At 44.6% G+C, this 18,202-nt stretch overlaps 1 protein-coding gene across 2 annotated transcripts in view; it reads left to right on the top strand.

Moving 5' to 3' along the window:
- The first annotated feature begins 3,975 nt into the window (after nucleotides 1-3,975).
- The window catches only part of USP22 (ubiquitin specific peptidase 22), an 88,838-nt gene continuing 74,611 nt past the window's right edge, over nucleotides 3,976-18,202 (top strand). The window contains exon 1 of one of the 2 annotated variants that reach the window (XM_071443871.1): nucleotides 3,976-4,705. In XM_071443871.1, the coding sequence (XP_071299972.1) occupies nucleotides 4,580-4,705 (126 nt within the window). In that variant the 5' untranslated portion in view covers nucleotides 3,976-4,579. The remainder of the gene's footprint in view (nucleotides 4,706-18,202) is intronic. The other variant, XM_071443870.1, reaches the window with a different exon arrangement.

Here is an 18,202-nt window from a genome sequence, read left to right as displayed (position 1 = left end):
CCTTCCCCAAGATAAATGACAGGTACCAGTGTTCCCCTACAAACCTTCAGGTGTCTGAGGTAACTCAGCTGAACTTCACAGGGATTCAGAAGCAATCAGCTTCAGGCAGAATCACACAATGGATTCTGCCTCTGGTATCTCCAGAGCTTTTAGCCCTGCAGCCAGACATTCAGCCTCATCTGCTTTAAAGCCTGTGGATTAAGCAATGGCAGTCCTACTTGCATGGAAGTTTACAATGCTTGGATGACAAAAGAGTTGAGCTCAGGGGAAAAAAAAATCCTGAAGATTAAAAATAGGGTAATTTTTAAGAGGTAATAGTGTTATTTTTAGGCTTTGAAATATTTTTCTGTGTGTGTTTAGGTAAGCATAGTAGTTCTGTAAGTTCTTTCCTTTTAGAATGTGGAAGAACTTGTATTTTTAGAGTGCCTGAAAAAAAGCAGGAGAGGTACTAAGGAATCTTCCCATATTCTGTACTGGTTATTAGCATGGAGAGCCTTTGTGCTTGCAGGAGCAAAGCTCCTGAACACCCCCTTTCAATTCCACTTGTGGAGCCAGGGCCTTCAGCCTCTTGCAGGTCCAAACTTAGGCCAGCTCCACTTGTAATCCAGGGTTATGGGAGGAATCCTACCCAAATCCTTGATGCTGCTCACACACCTGGACAAAGGGAAAGGTTCCTGTTTACCTAAGAATGAAACTGGACATTTTAACACATATCATGGCAGAGCATGCCCAGGTGATGAGGTGACAGCTGATTCATGGCTATCTAGAGGAGCCTAGAAGTGCCACCTTGGGATGACATGGATAGAAGAGGCAGTTACTCTGCTCCTCCATGTGAAGAATGCTGCTTCTCCCCAGCTGAGCTATCATGGAACGCAGATGCCTCTCTGGAGGAAGACTTTGCTGCACATTTGCAGTGTGTTTTAGCTACTATCAACATTTATATTCCACTGGCATTTGAGGGTAAGCACTAATTAGCATAATCATCAATGCTTTAAAATTAAAAATTCTTCTAAGAGACACAGGAGAGAATGAAACTGCTTCTTCCCCCCAGAGGCAAATCCTTTCCCAAGCTATCTGCTGCACCAAAAGGTTTTTTTCTAGAAACATTCCCAAGCTATGCCCAAGAGTGAATTAAACTACAGCAAACTTGTAAACTTGTGTGTGTGTGTGTGTGTGTGTGCAGCAAGCAGGCCCTGATTTGACAATTACTACCTGACAAAATGTTGTCACTGTTTTCCACTCCTGTTTTGTTTTGGCTGCTGCTCTGTGCTGTTGTGTCGCCTTTAGTGTGTGGGCTGCAACAAGCAAGAAGTGTTTGTACAGTTGGAAGTTTTTACACTTCATAGGAAAGATTCTGGTGTCTTCACAGGACAGAAAGCAAAGGGTTTAATGACATGTGTAGAGTTTTGCCTCAAGCCCCCCAAATCAGGAGCTGGCCTCAAAAAAATCTCAAAAGCCACTGTTTTCTACACTGTTCCTAAGTGGATTTTTACTCTGGTTCCAATTTACCACAAGAAGCCCAAGTTGAATTTCTAGCATAAGTAAACCCCTTTTATGGAGATAAGGTGCCAAGGGAACCCTGGGGGAGCTTTAAGTTTGAAAGGTAACACCTACACTTTGGAAATGTCCCCTAAGAGTTGATCTTTAAATTTCTACATTGCTGCCTTTGGGAAGTTACAGTGGCTCTCACCAGGTGGGGTCCAGGATGGGTGTCCTCCATGTGGGATCCTCCATGTGGGTCCTTTGTGGCTCAGAGGATGCTCCTCACACCCTCAGCAGGGTCAGAAACCTCCAGGACAAGAGTAGGTAACTGTGCTAATTGTTCTGGAAGTGGCCAGAGAAAGATCAGTATTTTTTCAAAGGTTCTCTCTTTGAAAGAGAACCACTAAAATATGTGTTTCTTAAAGCAATTGTATTTAAACTCACAATTCTTGTTATTTCTGCATAAGACAGCACACCCTAAAGGGAGTAAACACAGGGACTCTGCAAGACAGAGTGGCAGAGAAATCTCTGTGAAAATTTCAGAGTCTGTAGGACCTTGAACATATGTATTGTCTCTTTGGTATCCTGTTTTTTCAGTGAGATGGACTTAAATTTCATTGGCAGAAATTCTCTCTTTTATCTTTATCTCCTGTTTTGATGTGGTAGCCATGGAGAAAAGCCCCAGATTAGTAACAGTAGGTTGGTGCAGAATAAGAATAACTTTCTGCTTGTATTTAGACTGTAGCAGTATCGGAGGCTTTGTTTAATTGGAAATATTCAGAGAATAATTATTAGATGCTGTTAGGACACTAATCACCCATCCTGTTCCCTTCTATGCACCTTGAGCTGGTAATCCTTAACTTCCCTCTTTTCTGAGGGTGGTTTTCTCAGGGAAGGGGCCTGGCTCTGACTCCTGCTTTTGAAAACTGGTTAATTCTCCTGGAAGTTGGGTTAACACGGGAAGGACGTGCAGCACCAATTGCTGTTCCCATTCCAAGGAGCTGTAGGCTGCACTGTGATGACTTAATAGGTCTAATGATTACACAGGGTCAAAGAGAGGGTACAGCCTCCCTCCACATTCCACTCATAATCTTCTGAAACATTCAGTGCAATTTGTGTACACAGCGGGATAATCGGGTCCTCTCCTGGCTCTTGGCACCTTTATTTTTCCACCTGTGGGGCAATTCCAGGTTTATCACTGGAGTATAATCCCCAGACTGGGTGGAAGAGGGATTTCTGGGAGAGGCTAATAAGTAGTGTGAGCCACGAGGAGCAGCAATTACAGGTGTCCCACGCAGAGGGACAGCGTGTCCTGCTGCTGCCTCAGCCTGGGGGCACAAACCCAGCTCTTTGCTCAGCCCTGCTTTGCCACCAAACCTTCTAGCTACGTACAGATCATAAACCAAGCTTCCTACTATTTACCTTGCTTTCTTTTTAAACCAGCAGCACCTCTGGAGGAAACGGAAAGTCCTCAGGTGACTGTCACAAATTTTTGTATTTATTTCTGGCAAGCTGCAGCAGCAGGTCAGGAAACTGGACGCTATGTGGGGATCTGCAAGGTGAAGATTTCAAGGTTGCAGCTTCTGAGGAATGGGATTAGCATGCACTGAAAAATGGGATTGGTGAAATAACGTGGTGGCACTTTGCCACTTATTTCCTTGTTGCACAGCGTTTGCAGTGATTGTCTAAGAAGCCTCTGCAAAGCCTCCACTCTCACTCTTGAGAAACCACGGCATAATTCCCATCCTTTCCCCCCTGCCTCACTCCATTATGTAACCCTATAGTGTGTGTGGCATACGAGCTGAAAACTATGTACAGATCCCAACATTTTTCACTGTCCTCCCATTTCCTTGTATAGGAAAAAGCTGAAATAACACCAGTTCTGGTTATACACCGCTTTTGTTTCTTCCCTGTGGAACACCAGGACGCAGGCTGGCGGTATGGAGGGGCCATATATGGTCCTGGGAGCCGGTCGGAGCGTGGCGCGGAGCCCTCCCAGGAGCCCGGGGATCGCTCTCCCCTCAGGAGACCCCGCTCCCCTCAGGAAGCCACTGAGGGAACGGCGAGAGCGGGACCAGCGGATGTGACAGCAGCGCAGGCCGTTCTGGTATGGACCGCCCCCCTCGCGGACGCAGCCAATCCGCTCTCCGCTTGCAGCGTGACTGACGTCCATCCCAACCAATCATACTGCCGCTCCCAACACATAGACCCCACCCTTTATGTCCGTTGGTCAGATGAGCTGTTAATCGTCCGGGATGTCCCGCCTTTTTCCGGCGGGGGAAATGCTAGGTAGGAAGGGTGGAGGGGGAGAGAAGAAAGGGAAAGGAACCAATGAGACGCTAGAAATGAGTAGATTGACAGGCGGACGGACCAATCGTCGCGCTCCTTCCCCCCGCCGCTCCCACCCTCGCGGGCGGCGGGGCAGAGGGGGCGCTCCTCCCGCACCTTCCCCGTTGGTCTATCCCACTCCGGGCCGGGCGGGCTGGGTTGAGTGAGCGGCTCGGACCATTGCTCGCGGCGGGCGGGGGGGGCGCGGGCGAGGCGGAGGAGGAAGGAGCCGGCGAAGGAGGCGGGGGGGCGGTTTAAAGGGACAAGAGCCGTGCGGGCGCCGGCGGGGGAAGCCGGAGCGGCGGCGGGCGGGGACTCGCCCCCTTCCCCACACACGCCCGCTCTCACCGCGGCCGGGGTCGTCGCCGCCAGCGCCCCCATCCCCTCCCTTCCCCTCCGCCCGCCGCTTCTACAGCGGCCTCTATGAGGTAGAAGGGAGCGGCGGCCACTCCGGGGGCGGCAGCGGCCGCTACAGCCGCCGCCTCCTCCTTCTCCTCGCCTCAGAGCGCCCCATCTTTGTGTGTGCGGGAGAAGGGCGGGAGGGAGTGCGCGCTGCCCGCCCGCCGCGCTTTGTTCGGAGCCGGGGGGCCGTGGCGGAGCCCCGGCTCTATGTGCCAGCGGCTCCCCGGCGGCGGCGGCGTGAGGGGCCGGAGCCCCTGAGGGCGGGGGGGCCCCGGCCCGTGTCGGTGCTGCGGGGCGGGGGAAGGGGCCGGCTCGCTGCCCGCCGGCCCGGCCCGTGTGCGGGCGGATTGATGTGGGGGGGTCTGACATGAGTCCGCCGGCGGCCGGGTGCTGCCATGTGACCGGCTTCAAGGTGGAGAACTGGAAGCAGAACCTGCGGGCGATTTACCAGTGCTTCGTGTGGAGCGGCTCGGCCGAGACCAGGAAGCGCAAGGTACCGGGGGCGGCTCGCATCCACCCCCCTTCCCTTCCCTTCCCTCCCTCCTTCCCTCCCTCCCCGACCCACCCGCCGCCGCCTCGGGGAGGGGACGGGTCCGGTCCCCCTGTAGCCCTCCCTCCTTCCCTCCCCACGGGGCAGGTGGGCCCGAGCTCCCGCACGCGGTCCTGGGGGGAGGGAAGAGGAAGCGCTCGGTGCCTCCGGGATGGCGAGGGGGGGCACCGGGATGGAGGAGGGAAGCAGCCCCGGCGGGGCCTCCCTCCCTGCCACCTGCCCCGGCGGCTTTTCCGCAGCGGGGCTGTTCCGCAGCGCCGCCGCTTCCTCCTCCTCCTCCTTCTCCTCCTCCTCCTCCTCCTCCTCCTCCCGGAGGTTTCCCGGAATACCGGGGGGAGGGGAGGCCCGGGGCACCGGGCACGTCCGGCCTGTGGCGGAGCTTTGTGGAGCCCCGCGGGGCCGCGCCCGAGCCCGGGGGGCTGCGCGGAGCACAATGGCTGGGAGCGGGTCCCGGCGCCGGGGGCTGCGGCTCGCTCGGTTATGTGTGTGGTTTTCCTTAAAAAAAAAAAAAAAAAAAGCTGCTCGTGCTGATAATCCACTTGGAAAAGGAGATTCCTGCTCTGGTGGGGCGTGGGGAAAGGAACTGGCTCAGCCTGGAGTACAGGGAAGGGTAGGAGGGGTTGGCGCCTGGGAAAAATCCCTGTAATCCAGGCAAAAAGCAGGAAGAGTGCTTTTCCCCACCTATCTCCTGTAATAACATCCTTATACACATGTATGCTTCTGGAGGGCTGCTCTATGTACTGTGCAACTAATTACTGTTTTTCCCTAGAATCAACTAGTTTTTACTTCAAAGTGACTTGGCAGATTTCTGTCAGTCGTCGCATTGGTGGCTCAGGAGGGGAAGGCAGCAGCTACACGGAGCAAAACTTGGGGTTTGGGACAGCACGGATTGTGTTTTTGTTGGAACAACCCATTGAAAACTTTGTGATCCCAGTGCTTTGCATTAAGCTGCTCAGCTTATTATTCATAATAGAACTAGAGCATGAAGGATGGACTTAAAGGGTGAGGTGCCAAACCATTTCTCTGTGCTCAGTTCATGTTCTCAGGATAATCCAGTTTCCCAATTTTTTTACCTAAAGAGGAAAAAATGGAATCTGAGAAGAAAAACGTTTTAAATGGATTTAATTACTCGATAGCCTTGCAAGGTATAGCCAGACTTGTTTTAAATACCTTACAATTCCCTACGGGTCAATATTATGGAGTATATTAGTCAAAATCTGGGTTTATTTAGCCTATAGCATGTTAAAATACAAATTGGGATGTAGTTGATGGTGCTTTCAGCTTAAATGGAGAAAAAATAGTGTCTGTGCTGTGGAAGAAAAAAATGGCAAGTGAGGTATGAAGATGTCTCAGACAAATATAAAGCAAGTGCTATGTGGAAGAATGAAAATAAAATTTCATTAGCAGAATTACCTTTTTCTAAATATGGAGCATCCTGTGTAACCTGCATACCTCCTGTGTGCTGCAACAGCTTTTTCCTTCCGAAATCTAATGCAGGGATGTGTTCATCATTGCTTAAGAAAACAGCTGAAAATACAGAATATTCCATTGTAATCAATCTGTTCTCACTTCCTCTTTGCACAGCCAGGCTCGTAAAGCAGAACAGGATTGTTTCAAAATTATCTGTCAGCCCAGGAAAAACACCAGTTTTCCTAGTACATGCTAAAAATGCTTTTCCCCCCGCTTTTTTTTTAAGCAGGTTGCCAGTATGAAAACAATTGGGTTTCTGAATCCAGCCCACCTGAAATATGTGGGTGTACATGATCAGTATGGGGGATCATTTTGGGTAGCTAAATTGGGATTCAATTCCCTATGTTTGTAAGGATTGAAGAAAGTCTATAAATGACATTTATGGTACTTTATTCACTCCTTATGTATATGAACATGAGACCTTCTTCCATGGAATTTTAATTCACTGAAATTCCCTGTACATATGTATGCCTGACAGTTTTACATGTAAAATTAGGAAAAGGGTGTTTTCTGTTTGGTGGTGTATTTATAGTCTAATAACTAGAAATAAAATTACCTAGATAGTCCATATAACTCAAAAGCAATCCTTTGTCCTTTAATAGTTTACATACACATATATTATGTATATGTGTATATATATTTTAGGAGCAAGCTGCGACTGCTTAAGAGCACCTATTCATTGGTGAAGATTCTTCTTAATCCTAATCAAAGAAATGATGAGGCTAAATTAAAGGTTTATTAGCAAGTGATGTTCTTTTTATTGCCTGATCGAGGACAGTCACATTATATGTTTATCACAGGAAACATTCCATATATGTAATTGATCTTTATGGAAGGCACTGGGCAGTTTAACTGCTGCTCAGATGAAGGTAGGTGTAAAAATGCCTTGGCTGTTGGTGAGAGCCAGATGTAAATGGTTCTGGTTCTAGAATGGTAACTACTATCCCTCCTAAGCCTGCCTTGAAAATCCAGGGAGCAGTGGGAACTGCAGGGGGCAGAAAGGGTCCGTTCTCGTGCCGTACCTCCACCGCGTTCTGCCTTGGCAGACCATTTTAGTGCTGTGCTGGTCGGCTTTAATACGCACCTTTTCTGTGAATAAGCTTTTACGAGCTCCAGCTCACGCTTCAGTTTGCTTTACAGCCAGTGCTTCCAGCAGAATGGCTCTAAAGCCTGCTTTATAGTGGGAAAGCTGTCTCCTGAACATGTATTTCAATCCTCAGTCAGAACCAGGAGGTGATTATGTGTGTGTCTTTGTAGGCACTGGGATTCTGGTGAAGATTCTCGGTGTGTTTGCTCCCGAAGCGTTGGCTGTGCTGGGATTGGAGCTGTCATCACGGTGCATTGTTGTATCCACAGCGAGGAGCGAGGCTGGGACTTGCCTCCTCTCACTGCATCTTGGCCACACTCAAGTGCAGCACTTGTACTGCTGCTCTAGGCACAGGGATTGTCGTGGTGTAATTGTGTTGCTGGTGGTGAAGCCTAAGCAAAGACAAAGCTGTCATGCTGGACAGTGGAACGGGAGATGACAGAGAAATCCAAAGACTGACTCTTGAAATGATAGTTATTGTGATTAAATGTTGGAGCTAGGTTTTAGACCTCGAGTTGTGTGTAAAGTGACATAAAATTAGGGTGGACTTTTTCATTGTTGGGACTCTGACTTGTAACTCTTGAGTTTTAATTTGCCGTAGTTAGAATCTGTTTAATAACCTGATGGCAAAGCTCGTGTTTCTGTAGGTCATGGACTTTACCTTGAATATTTTGATCTGAAAATTACCTCACACTTAATTAAGTAACACTCTAGAAGAGGTCCTTAAATTTGTCACCACTACTCCTCATTCAGGAATTACAGAGCAGACAGAGGATGCTGAAAAGGTTTGTGCCAGACCTTCGTGTCAGCTTTTTCCATTTTTTTTCTGTAGGATCACACTTGAAACACTTGGCTTATTCCTTTAGAATTACAGATGAGAAAAATCTGTTTTGCAGTGCTGAATGTAGCTTTTGTCCCCATCAGTGAGCAATTACACATGTAGATGCATCTTTGTGTCCAGGAGTTGGTAAGTAATGGTTTCATTGCTGGAAGGGCAACTGAATTTATGATTAAATTCCCTCTTCCTGGACTATACGCCTTGGAGGAAAACTGTCTCACTCTGAATGGTTCTTACTATCACTGCCCTGAAAAGGCTCTTGATGATAAAAGTCAACTGGTCATTGTGACCAGAGTTGTGATATGCACAAGGTTCTGTGTGGAATTTCAGAATGTTTGTTCAGTGCTTCAGCCAATAGATCAAAGAATAATTGCCTGTCAGGGGCTGTGCTCTCATTGACAGCAGCTGCATTCTGGCATATTTCTGCCTGTTTGAGAGCTTCTCTTGTTTTTCCCATTATTCTCTCTTTACATGGGTCCTATAAACCAACTGATCCTTTCAGATATGAAGAAACATTTGCTTTTATGTGATGACTTTTCGTCAGGTATCATTCTCCCCATGAACTTGTGACTTCAGTGTGTGGCTCCTTGTAATATTTTGACAGATAATCAATTCTTAGACTTAAACCTGAAATGACTTTGGTTCATTTCCTAACTTCCAAAGTTGAAAAGGTTAAAATAACTTAGCAGATAACTGCCATGTCATGTTTTCATGTTTTTCAGTAGCAAGCATTGTGGTTCACAGTCTAAATCAGTGTGTCATGTTCTTGCTAAAGTGACCTTGCAGTCTTCAGGGTAAGCTACTGGTGGAACTTCTCATCTTGTGCCTGTTGAGGCACGTTTGCTTCCCAGGGGCCTTGCCCCATGTACCTGTCCAGGAACAGGGAGGTGTTGCTTAGGTGATTTGCTCTCTACTGTAACAGACAGGCCAGGAGCCTCACCAGGCTGTGCCACCTTCACAGGCTTGGTCTTTGGATTGCTTAAATGAACGAGGAAATCTTAGCTTGTTTTTCTTTAACGTTTTTAGCGTGTGCACCAAACTTCTGGATTACAAATCCTGTGGAGCACTTGAAAGAGGAGTCCAGGACTCAAGAAGCATGTCTCTTTTTCAGCTGTGTACTCTGCTGTGGCTGCCTGAGCGAACTGTGTGACTCAGGGAGGATGTAAGGATGTTCTTCTTTGCCATGTGCTGTGGGAACTGCCTTCTCCCTGAATGCCCGTGAGAAGTGTCAAAGTCAACTGCAAGCTTCATTGTTCAGGAGGTCTCCAGTTTCATTCCTGAGCAATCTTCCTTAGTTCCTAACCACTAAGGATTTAAAAGGTCCTTAGACCTGCTGAAGGTAACGTTCTCTTTCTCTCAGTGTGAAGACATGACCTTTGGTGTGAGAGATACCCAGACATGAGATTTTAGCTCTGAAATTACTCAGCAGAGCCTGGTGTACATGGGATATGCCAGATTGAGAATGCTCCACTGAGCTTATGTCTCTGGTGCTGAAGAACATAATACAAGACCTTCCTCTTCCTCGTGGTGCTAAGCCCTATTTTGTATCCTGTTTTGTGGGGTTTTTTAAAATCACTTGTTGGTTTCTGGGCCAAAGGTTAGGAATTAGTCCTGCACCATGAACTTGAAGATGGTGAAGAGCAATTTTTAAGTTGTGGGATCTGAGCCATCAGGACTTCTCTGTTTTTTAACATGAATGGGAGCCACAATAAATGCAGTTTTCTTCCTACTTGTATTTGTTCCCTTTTTTAGAGCAAGAAGATGGATCTGCACTCGCTGATGAAGGAAAAAATAGGGATATGTTGGACAAGAAGGCTTATTTCTTTTTTTTCCTGTAGTCTTATCAGCAGTCAAAGGTTTGCTCATAACCAAGCTGTTTGTCAGAGTAGCTGTAGCATCTCTTTAATTTTGTCTGCAGTCAACGATTTTATTTGCTTAATGCTGAAAGCTTTTAAACTGAAATGACAGGGAGTAGTGTGAAGGTGAGCAGGGTGGAATGGCTTTGTTTGATTTGCTGGACTATGTGTTGAGCTTTATTTTAAGCCATCAAAGCTTTAAACCCCAAACAAAGGTTAGGTGATAGCCTCATTTTTGTTTCAAGCCTTAATCTGTGGCGTTAAGGTGAAACCAGAGCTGCAAATTGCTTGCAAACCTTGTACTCTCCTCCTTTCATTTGAGGATTTTCTGTTTCAGTAACTGGTGTAACAAATTTTGAGGCAAATGTTACTGACTGGTAGTGGAAGTTTTCTGCTTGTGAATTGCTGACTCTCCTTCTCCTGAATTACTGCTCCTTGAGCTGAGCAAAAAGAAAGTGTTTTCCTTTGGGATGGACTCTGGGGATCCCTCCTCATTACAAATACTCTTGCAAGTGTTAGTTTGATTCCCAGTGGTGGCTGATTTGTTTTAAACCAGAGAAACATTAACTCGGTTTAAAACCTTGTGTTTCCCACATTAAACCAAGCACCCACAGTTTTTCCTGTTCATATGCAGATCTATGAATTCTCGTGAAGAAACTGGTTTCTTTCTTTTTCCTGGTAGATATAGGGCTGTTTGTTGTTTTTTTTTTTATTTTTATTAGCCACACCTTTGTTTCACTTGACTGACAGCTACTTTAAAACGGTGGGTTTGGGCTTTTTATTACCTATATTGCCGTGGTTCTCCAAGTGTTTGTAATGTGTCTGTAGCCCACAGCAGCATCCAAGGTGAGGAGATACATATGTCCTCTTATTATACATCAGGAGAAAGGCAGTCTAAAGGTGACCCATACACATCTCACTGGCCTGTTCAAAACATTATTAAAAAAGAAATTATTTTTTCCCCCACCCTGCAAAGAGCCATTGTTAGAACCTTTCTAGACTTGGACAGAAAGAGCTGCCTGGAGCCACTGTCTCAGTCTCTCGTTAACCTGTGGACAATGCAGCAAGTGAGTGAAATGCTCTAATGACATTCCAGTTTATTCTGTTATCCTGGCCTGTGCTGTCAGCAAGCAGGGTTGGAGTGTGGGGAGAGCCATATGTTACCCAAGAGGCCTGAACTGGGAACCTTGCCTTAGCAGAAACGGTTCTAGAAGCTGATAGATCTGTTCTGACTGGATGAAAGCTCTGTCCTGGTAGTTGTATTCTCTTACCTATTGATTTGGCACTCCTTTATGTACACTCGGCTTAATTCAAGCTAAGAACTTCGCTGCATTAGCTGGTAATAGAATCAATGTACAGAGTTACACAGACCTGCATTCTGTTTGGGAGAGGGAGCACACAATGCAACTGGCCCACAGGAACGATCTGTGGTTTACTTTGGTGCTGGAGCAGCTGCCATGGTGCTGATCTCTCTCATTGAAGAGAAAGAATCATTTTATCTGTCTCAAGACCTATTTGAGGATCTGTAAAGTGAACTGTTACCTGACACCAGTTGACTCAAAGTAACCTGAGATTCACTTTATCAGTTGATAACTGATTAGCAGCAAGCAGTCCTGTCACATTCTTTTGAGTGTGGAATACAGCAAATACTCTAGATTTTCCATTTCTCTACTTAAGTAGAATGCTCCTTAAGGTTTGGTTTTATTTTTCTTAAAACCTCTCAGTGATAAGTAATGCTATTGTAAAACCCGGTTTTTTGGGTTTTTTTTTTGCCCATCTCTGCTACTTTTAAAGTTGCTAGAGAGAACTTTTCCCCCTCTTATTCTTCCTTTCCTGTGTTTAATGGAGCTTGAAATTAACGTGGCTCTTCTTGTCTACCTCTTGCATAGTATCACTGGTGATGTCAGCATATCCCTGGTGGGAAATATGTCTGTGAAGATCTACAGTGCACTAAATTTGTCATTGAATAAAAAAATTGGGTATTAGACAAGGTGAAACTTGAAAAAAAGAGAAAAAGTGGATATTGGTAACAAGAGTTGTTTTCAACTACTTAAAATGTAGTTAGTGTCTTTTTAATGAAACTATTGAGGGCTAGTGCAAATTTTCACATCCTGACACAAATTCTGACATTAAACATGACAAATATATTAAATATCCTCATATTTCAAGTAGTGGTGAGAGGCAGCTCACTAACTGACATTGCTTGGTAGTAAGTCTGAAGTCAGAATTGGGATTTGACTGAGCTTAAATGGTCTTGTCCTTGTACCACGCTGGTTTTGCCATGGTTGGTTTGATCACACAGCTGAGCTCTTCTGCACATACATGTAAGATGTGAAAATGTAACTATTCATACATTCAGTGAGTTGTGTTTATGTAGAATTAATATGTAGAGATCATGAATCTACATTTCATTCAAGAGATCATTGGAATATCTTTTCTTTGTCATTAGTGCCTTCACCTGGAGTTCTGTGTTGCAGCTCTTCCCTAGTATATTAAACCATGTTTTCATCCATGTATTAATCCATAGTTTAAAATATATTATATTTAAAAATCACCTAGTTATTAGTCCCTTTATTTTTCTTAAACACATAAAAGAGCCTGCAGCATTTGAATGTAGTTTAGTGATGGGGATGGTGGAGGATCAAACACCCATGTGGCACCGAGTTCCATTTGCCTTGCTTGTCACTCAGAAGTTCATGCATCCAAGTAGCCTCTTTTAAACAGGGTTTGGCTTTGGATTCATCTCACTGAATTGACTGCCAGGGCTTTTATATGTATGTTTTGCTTCTGTTTTTAAAGGGCTTTTGTTTTTGAATCAAGTACAGACTTGAATTACTTCAGTGTTTATCAGCACAAGGAAAGAAAGCAGCAGTTTATAAGCTTTATTTTTGCCTACCTCCCCCTTGCCAACTTCTGTTTTAAAAGTATCTTTCCCTCCTTGTGTCTTTGTACAGCCTGATGTTATTTCACAAAGTTTGTCTAATTACAGTTTGTACTTCTGTCCTCTGCAATCAGCCTCGTTGTTACATTGCAAGTCAGATTTTAAGGGACCTTGTCTACTACAATATACTTGGTAAATAAAGGTGAGATTTATTGCACAGCAGATGTATGACAGCTCAGTGAGTGCAGACAGCTGAGATAGCTGACTGATTTCAGTACCTCGTTTGTGTTAGGTGAGCCTTTGTGACCCTCTGCCCTCCAGGGACAGATGCAAAATTTGTCTTAAGGTTTTATGTTTTTCTTTGCTGTGCTTCATTATTTTCACATTACTGCCCAGTTTTGCCCCTGACTGGATCTCTGTCCTGGTGGCCAGGGTGAAGCTCTCATTCACATTGGCCTCTGTGCATTGCTGACTTCTGCCGTGCTCCCTCAGCAAGCATCCCCTCCCGAGAGATTATTATGGGAAATGTTTATCTGCACGATGAACACTCAGTTCTTTGGTCACTCATGACTACATTTTGTGTTCTTGGTTCTTGATGTGGAGAACAGGATGAGAAATGCCATGAAAATATTTTCAAAGTTCCTGCAGTTCTGTGCATAAAGAGGAACAAGACTTTCCTCTGTAATGATGAGGCTGTTCCCCAAGGAAATTTATCTTATACTGTGTTCAGCATAATTTTGTCTTACTGCCCTTCGTGATGTATTTCCTTGTCACATAGTAGTTCTGCTACTTAGAACTTTTCTTGCTATGCAAGTTTCAGAGTTGCCCCAATAAATTAAATTTGTTTTCTGCATCTCTTTGTAATAATTATGTCCTTACTGAGAGATTTTGGGGAGTAGGAGATGTTTTCTTTGTCTGCCTTAGGCCGTGTACTGCAAAAATCTGACTGTAGAAAAACAGAACTCCAATTTTGCAGTAAAATGAAGAATTACTTTATTACAGCAGTTCTTTATAAAGCAAGCAGTTTAATTCTGTAAGCACATTGTACCCATACACTGAAACTGGCAGACAAGTTGTTTTATGCAGTGGTGAAAAGGATGTTAAGGAGAAGGTGAGTTAGCAAATCTGACAAGTTTTAAAATCTTCAATTGAAATTTGGAAACTAGTTATAGATATGGGTTCCAGTGAGACACAAGTACATGATGGAATTGGTAAATGGTTTGGGTGAGAAGAATGCCAATGAGGTAAAGGACAGGCAATATTTGATTTATCAGAGAAAAGCAAGAGATGTGAAATTTGAACCTTTCTGTGCATTCTCATGGGGGACTGGTGAGTGAAGAACATGAAAACCAGCTCTTCAGCTCTGGGTGAGCAAGTGTCTTTCCTTAACAGTGTAAGGAATTACCAGCTCTGCACATTGCTGCTGTTGTACCATTGCTGTGTCATGTTTGTGTGGTTGTGCCATGAACCAGAAAGAGCAGATAAAGATGAAAATATATTTTTCCTCCTCTGACTGATATTTCACCAACCTGAGTAGTGACACTGGGAGGCTGCATGTGGCAGCTTGAATAAAAACTGCTGCTGTGCTCTGGGCTGTGCCAGTGACAGACCCTGTGTGAGTGCTGTCCTAATGGTGGCTTCTTCTGTAAAGAGTTTCTAATACTGACTTCATCCAGAGGGTTCTGTGGAGGAACCTCTCTCTGGTAGTGCTGCAGTGGGGTGCTTGTACCTGCTGTTCTCACAGGTGTGGGCTGAGCCTGATACATGAAACTTATGTCTGCAAGGAGTGAGTACATTACTCCTGTATGCAAATAAGTTACCTCAGTTTCCTTGTGAAAAATAAATGAATCGTGGAGTGTGGAATGCCTGTAATGTGTGATCAGCTATTACAGTAAATCTACTTTTCATATTATGTTTAATTTAATGAAATGAATAGTGTTTTTCCAAGTAATCAAGTTACGAGCCACTTGTGTCCCTCTTTAAACAGGCCCGTCTCTAAGTTAAGATTTCCGTCTTTTATAATCAACCTCTAGTAAAGCTGATGTAACTTTTTTGTTGGTTTAAAGCATGTGGTCATGGGCCGTGTGCCTAGATCATGCTCCTGCTGCATGTAGTTGGGGATGATGGGATAATGGGACTGTAAATTATCTCTTTATGGTGCTGGTTTTCCTCTGGCCTCCTCCCTCGTGCAGCGTGGAGCAGCCCGAGGCTGTTCCGAGCGGTGCCAGCTGGCTGGAGCCCTGGGGGCCGCTGTGCCAGATGGAGACAGCAGCGCTCCAGTGAAAGCCAAACGTGCTTCCCTTGCCGGGGTCGGGAGAGGTGCAGCCTCTGCAGCCCCGCCAGGGATCGCTGGGCAAGAGCTGTCCTGGGACTCAGTTACTGCTTTGGAAAGGACTGGCCTAGGGCATCTGTCGGGCTTTTTTTTTTGGAGTAGATTCATAATTCAATATTCAGCTATTGAACATTTTCAATGTGTTAGCATCTCCTTTTTCCTGGTTTATGCTTCTGTACTGTATCTGTGAAATGTTCAATTCCATAGCATGTACAGATGCTCGGTTTTGAGACAGATTTTTTCAATTTGATTAAGTGTGGTGGTTCCTGATGTGTTGCCCTGCTTTTTTCCTCACTACTGAAAAATGCTGTCATCCATAGGATACTCAGACTAGAAAAAGCTTGTTAATGCTGATTTTTTTTTTCACTAAAATGAAACAAAAACCCCAAATCCTTCATTCCACTGTCTGAAATGACAACTTCAGATATGCTCAAAAACAAAAGCATCCCTTCATTTGCCTAGTTGACTTTATAGTTTTTATTAAAAAAAATTGATTTCTTAGTATACCATTGAAATCAGTTGTTGGTGTTACTGCATTGAATTCAGCCCTTCCCTGTGGCTTTTTTGTATTCCAGAACAATCTTAGTGTAGATTAACCTCATCTGCACAAGATGTACCCCACAAAACCCATGTGTTTGAATAGTTGCATCTTGTGGAGATGAGGACAATAAATGGGTGAAACTCTTTGAAGAATCCAATTCCCTGGTGGCTGCTCAAACAGGTTTCTTCACTCTCTTGACCCAGAAGGCTTTGTTCTTATTGACCCATTAATGCAGCTCACACTTCTAATCCAGGAACCCAAAATAGCTGCCAAGCCTGGATTTTACTGTGGTGGCATTTGCTGCACAGGTAGTTGGTACAACCCCCCATGCAGAATTGCAGCTGGAAACCCCCCTGAGCTGAGGCACATGAGACTATTTTGGGCAGGTATTCCAAGTGTCTGATTTAAATAAGATAATAAACCCAACTTGATAGTATGTACAAAGGATTTACTGGAAGAACAACGTATTTTGAGTCAACTGTCCCTGACAATCTCCAGAACTGGATATGAGTGGGAATGGGGAAGGAAGGATGTGCCTTGTAGCTCCTTTGCCCTGATGATTGTGCTAGAGGAATGAACTACAAGGAGAATGGTAGTTACCATATTTCAGCCTAAATAGGATTTATCTCTGCTCTTGAAGCAGGAATGATGGTGTTTTTGTGATCTGTTAGGACATGAGTGAGGTTTGGGAGTGATCATTCAGTCTTGTGTTAGCAGGGCAAGTGATTTAAGGCTGAGTCTGTCTTGAAGGACACACGAGTTTGAAGTAATGAAGCAGTGGGAAGAAATGTATGGTGAGAAATAATTTAAAGGCTTTAGATGCATTTCCCTGATTTTTTACAAAGTAGTTTTTTCAAAGTGACCTTCATTTGCAGGAACTGTTTTTACTCAGTGTGTGCTCCTCTTTGCTACACAATATTTTTGCTACCTTTTTACTTGGAGAAGCTTCAAATCACAGGGAATTGGAGGTAATTTCCTAGCTAGGTAGTAAATGACTTGTAATAGCTTCCTTACAAAATTCTCAACACATACTGTTCTCTTAATACTCTTTTTTGCAGGTGTGTTATATCTACTTACAGGTATCTGAAATAAAGCTTTTCAAGGAAATTGTGGCATTTTCCTTTTGTCATGCAGAAAGCTCTGTTCTATGTAAACCCTTGCTGAGTGTGATGCCTGCAAGACTGTTCCTGTCACTTTAAATACTTTTATATCCATAATACTAATGAATAAGTTTTCTTTCAAGATATGAAATCCTTTTGTCCTGCTCTTCCTCAGTGCTAAATCCCTTAACCTCACCAATTCATATGTTTCAACTCACACTGCTTAACTGCTCAAAGTATTTCCTTCAAGTTAAGGTCTTGAAAGTAGAACACATAATATGTGAAATCAACTCTTAGCAGCATTAATGTACTTTTCTTCTGGTTCATGAAGCAAAGAGATTGCATTAGAATTGAAATTGATGATTGGTGGATTTTCCAAACTGTTTATTGAAAAAAAATGTAGCAAACCAGATCAAAGAGCAGAAGTCATGCTTTAGTTCTGACAGTTCTACAGAGCAGAAGATTTAAGTGTGGTGAGTGTTCAGGCAGGAAGGAGATTCCACTCTGTGTTCTTCAGCTTTGTCCTTCACTTCTTCTGCAGTTTTTGCTTTAAGAACTTGTGGTAAGGAGCTTTGGTTCCAGGTTTCTTTGTGGTCAGTTAGCTGGAAAAGTGGAATGGATGACCAGGAGTCATCCATTCACTTCTTAGCAGAGATGGTTTTGATGTAATTTCCTCTCTGACCTTCCAGTGAGGCCAAAGCTGGTGTTGAACCTGCCCTTAGCTCACAAGTAATGGTGAGTTCTGCTGCAGAGCACACAAGATCTGACAGACTTTGTAATGGCCTGAGTTGGACTCAGTGATCACACCAAGCTTTCAGTGTCACTTATTTCACATCAGCTTGGTTTGACTGGGTGCTTCAATGCTTTTGTGCCAAGCAGGAGGATTCTGGTGCAGTTTCCTGATTTTTGTTTTGTATCTGTTCTTTGGAGCAATCCTCTACAACAGACAGTACCTTGTTTTCAATGGCTACTTTTTTTAAAATTCTTTTTTTCTTCCATACCACGAGTTTTCCTTGGTGTTCCTACTTCTCTGGCTGTACTCTGCCTTTCCCCCTAGAAATTATCTGTTTGTTTACAGTTTAGACAAATGCTGCATTTCTGTGCTCCTAATTTCTTAACGTGAGCCCACCCTTTGGAGCCTAAGCATGGAGCACTACTCCTGCCACAGAGTCTGAGCAGACTGTTCCTCATGCCAAGGTTGTAAGTGTTAATCTTGCTGCAGACTGGGGTGATAATTCATTGCTGTCACAGCAACACATGCTGAAAGTTGCTTCTTGCCAGATTTGTTGGCTATATGCTACACTAGAGAAAATTATTTCAAGAGTCTTATTGCAT

The sequence above is a fragment of the Agelaius tricolor genome, unplaced genomic scaffold, assembly GCF_023055355.1.
Source record: "Agelaius tricolor isolate 1412-34295 unplaced genomic scaffold, bAgeTri1.0.p SCAF_19, whole genome shotgun sequence".
Taxonomy (NCBI): domain Eukaryota; kingdom Metazoa; phylum Chordata; class Aves; order Passeriformes; family Icteridae; genus Agelaius; species Agelaius tricolor.
The sequence above is the reverse complement of the archived record's forward strand: the minus strand, read 5'-3'. Positions and strand labels throughout refer to the sequence as shown.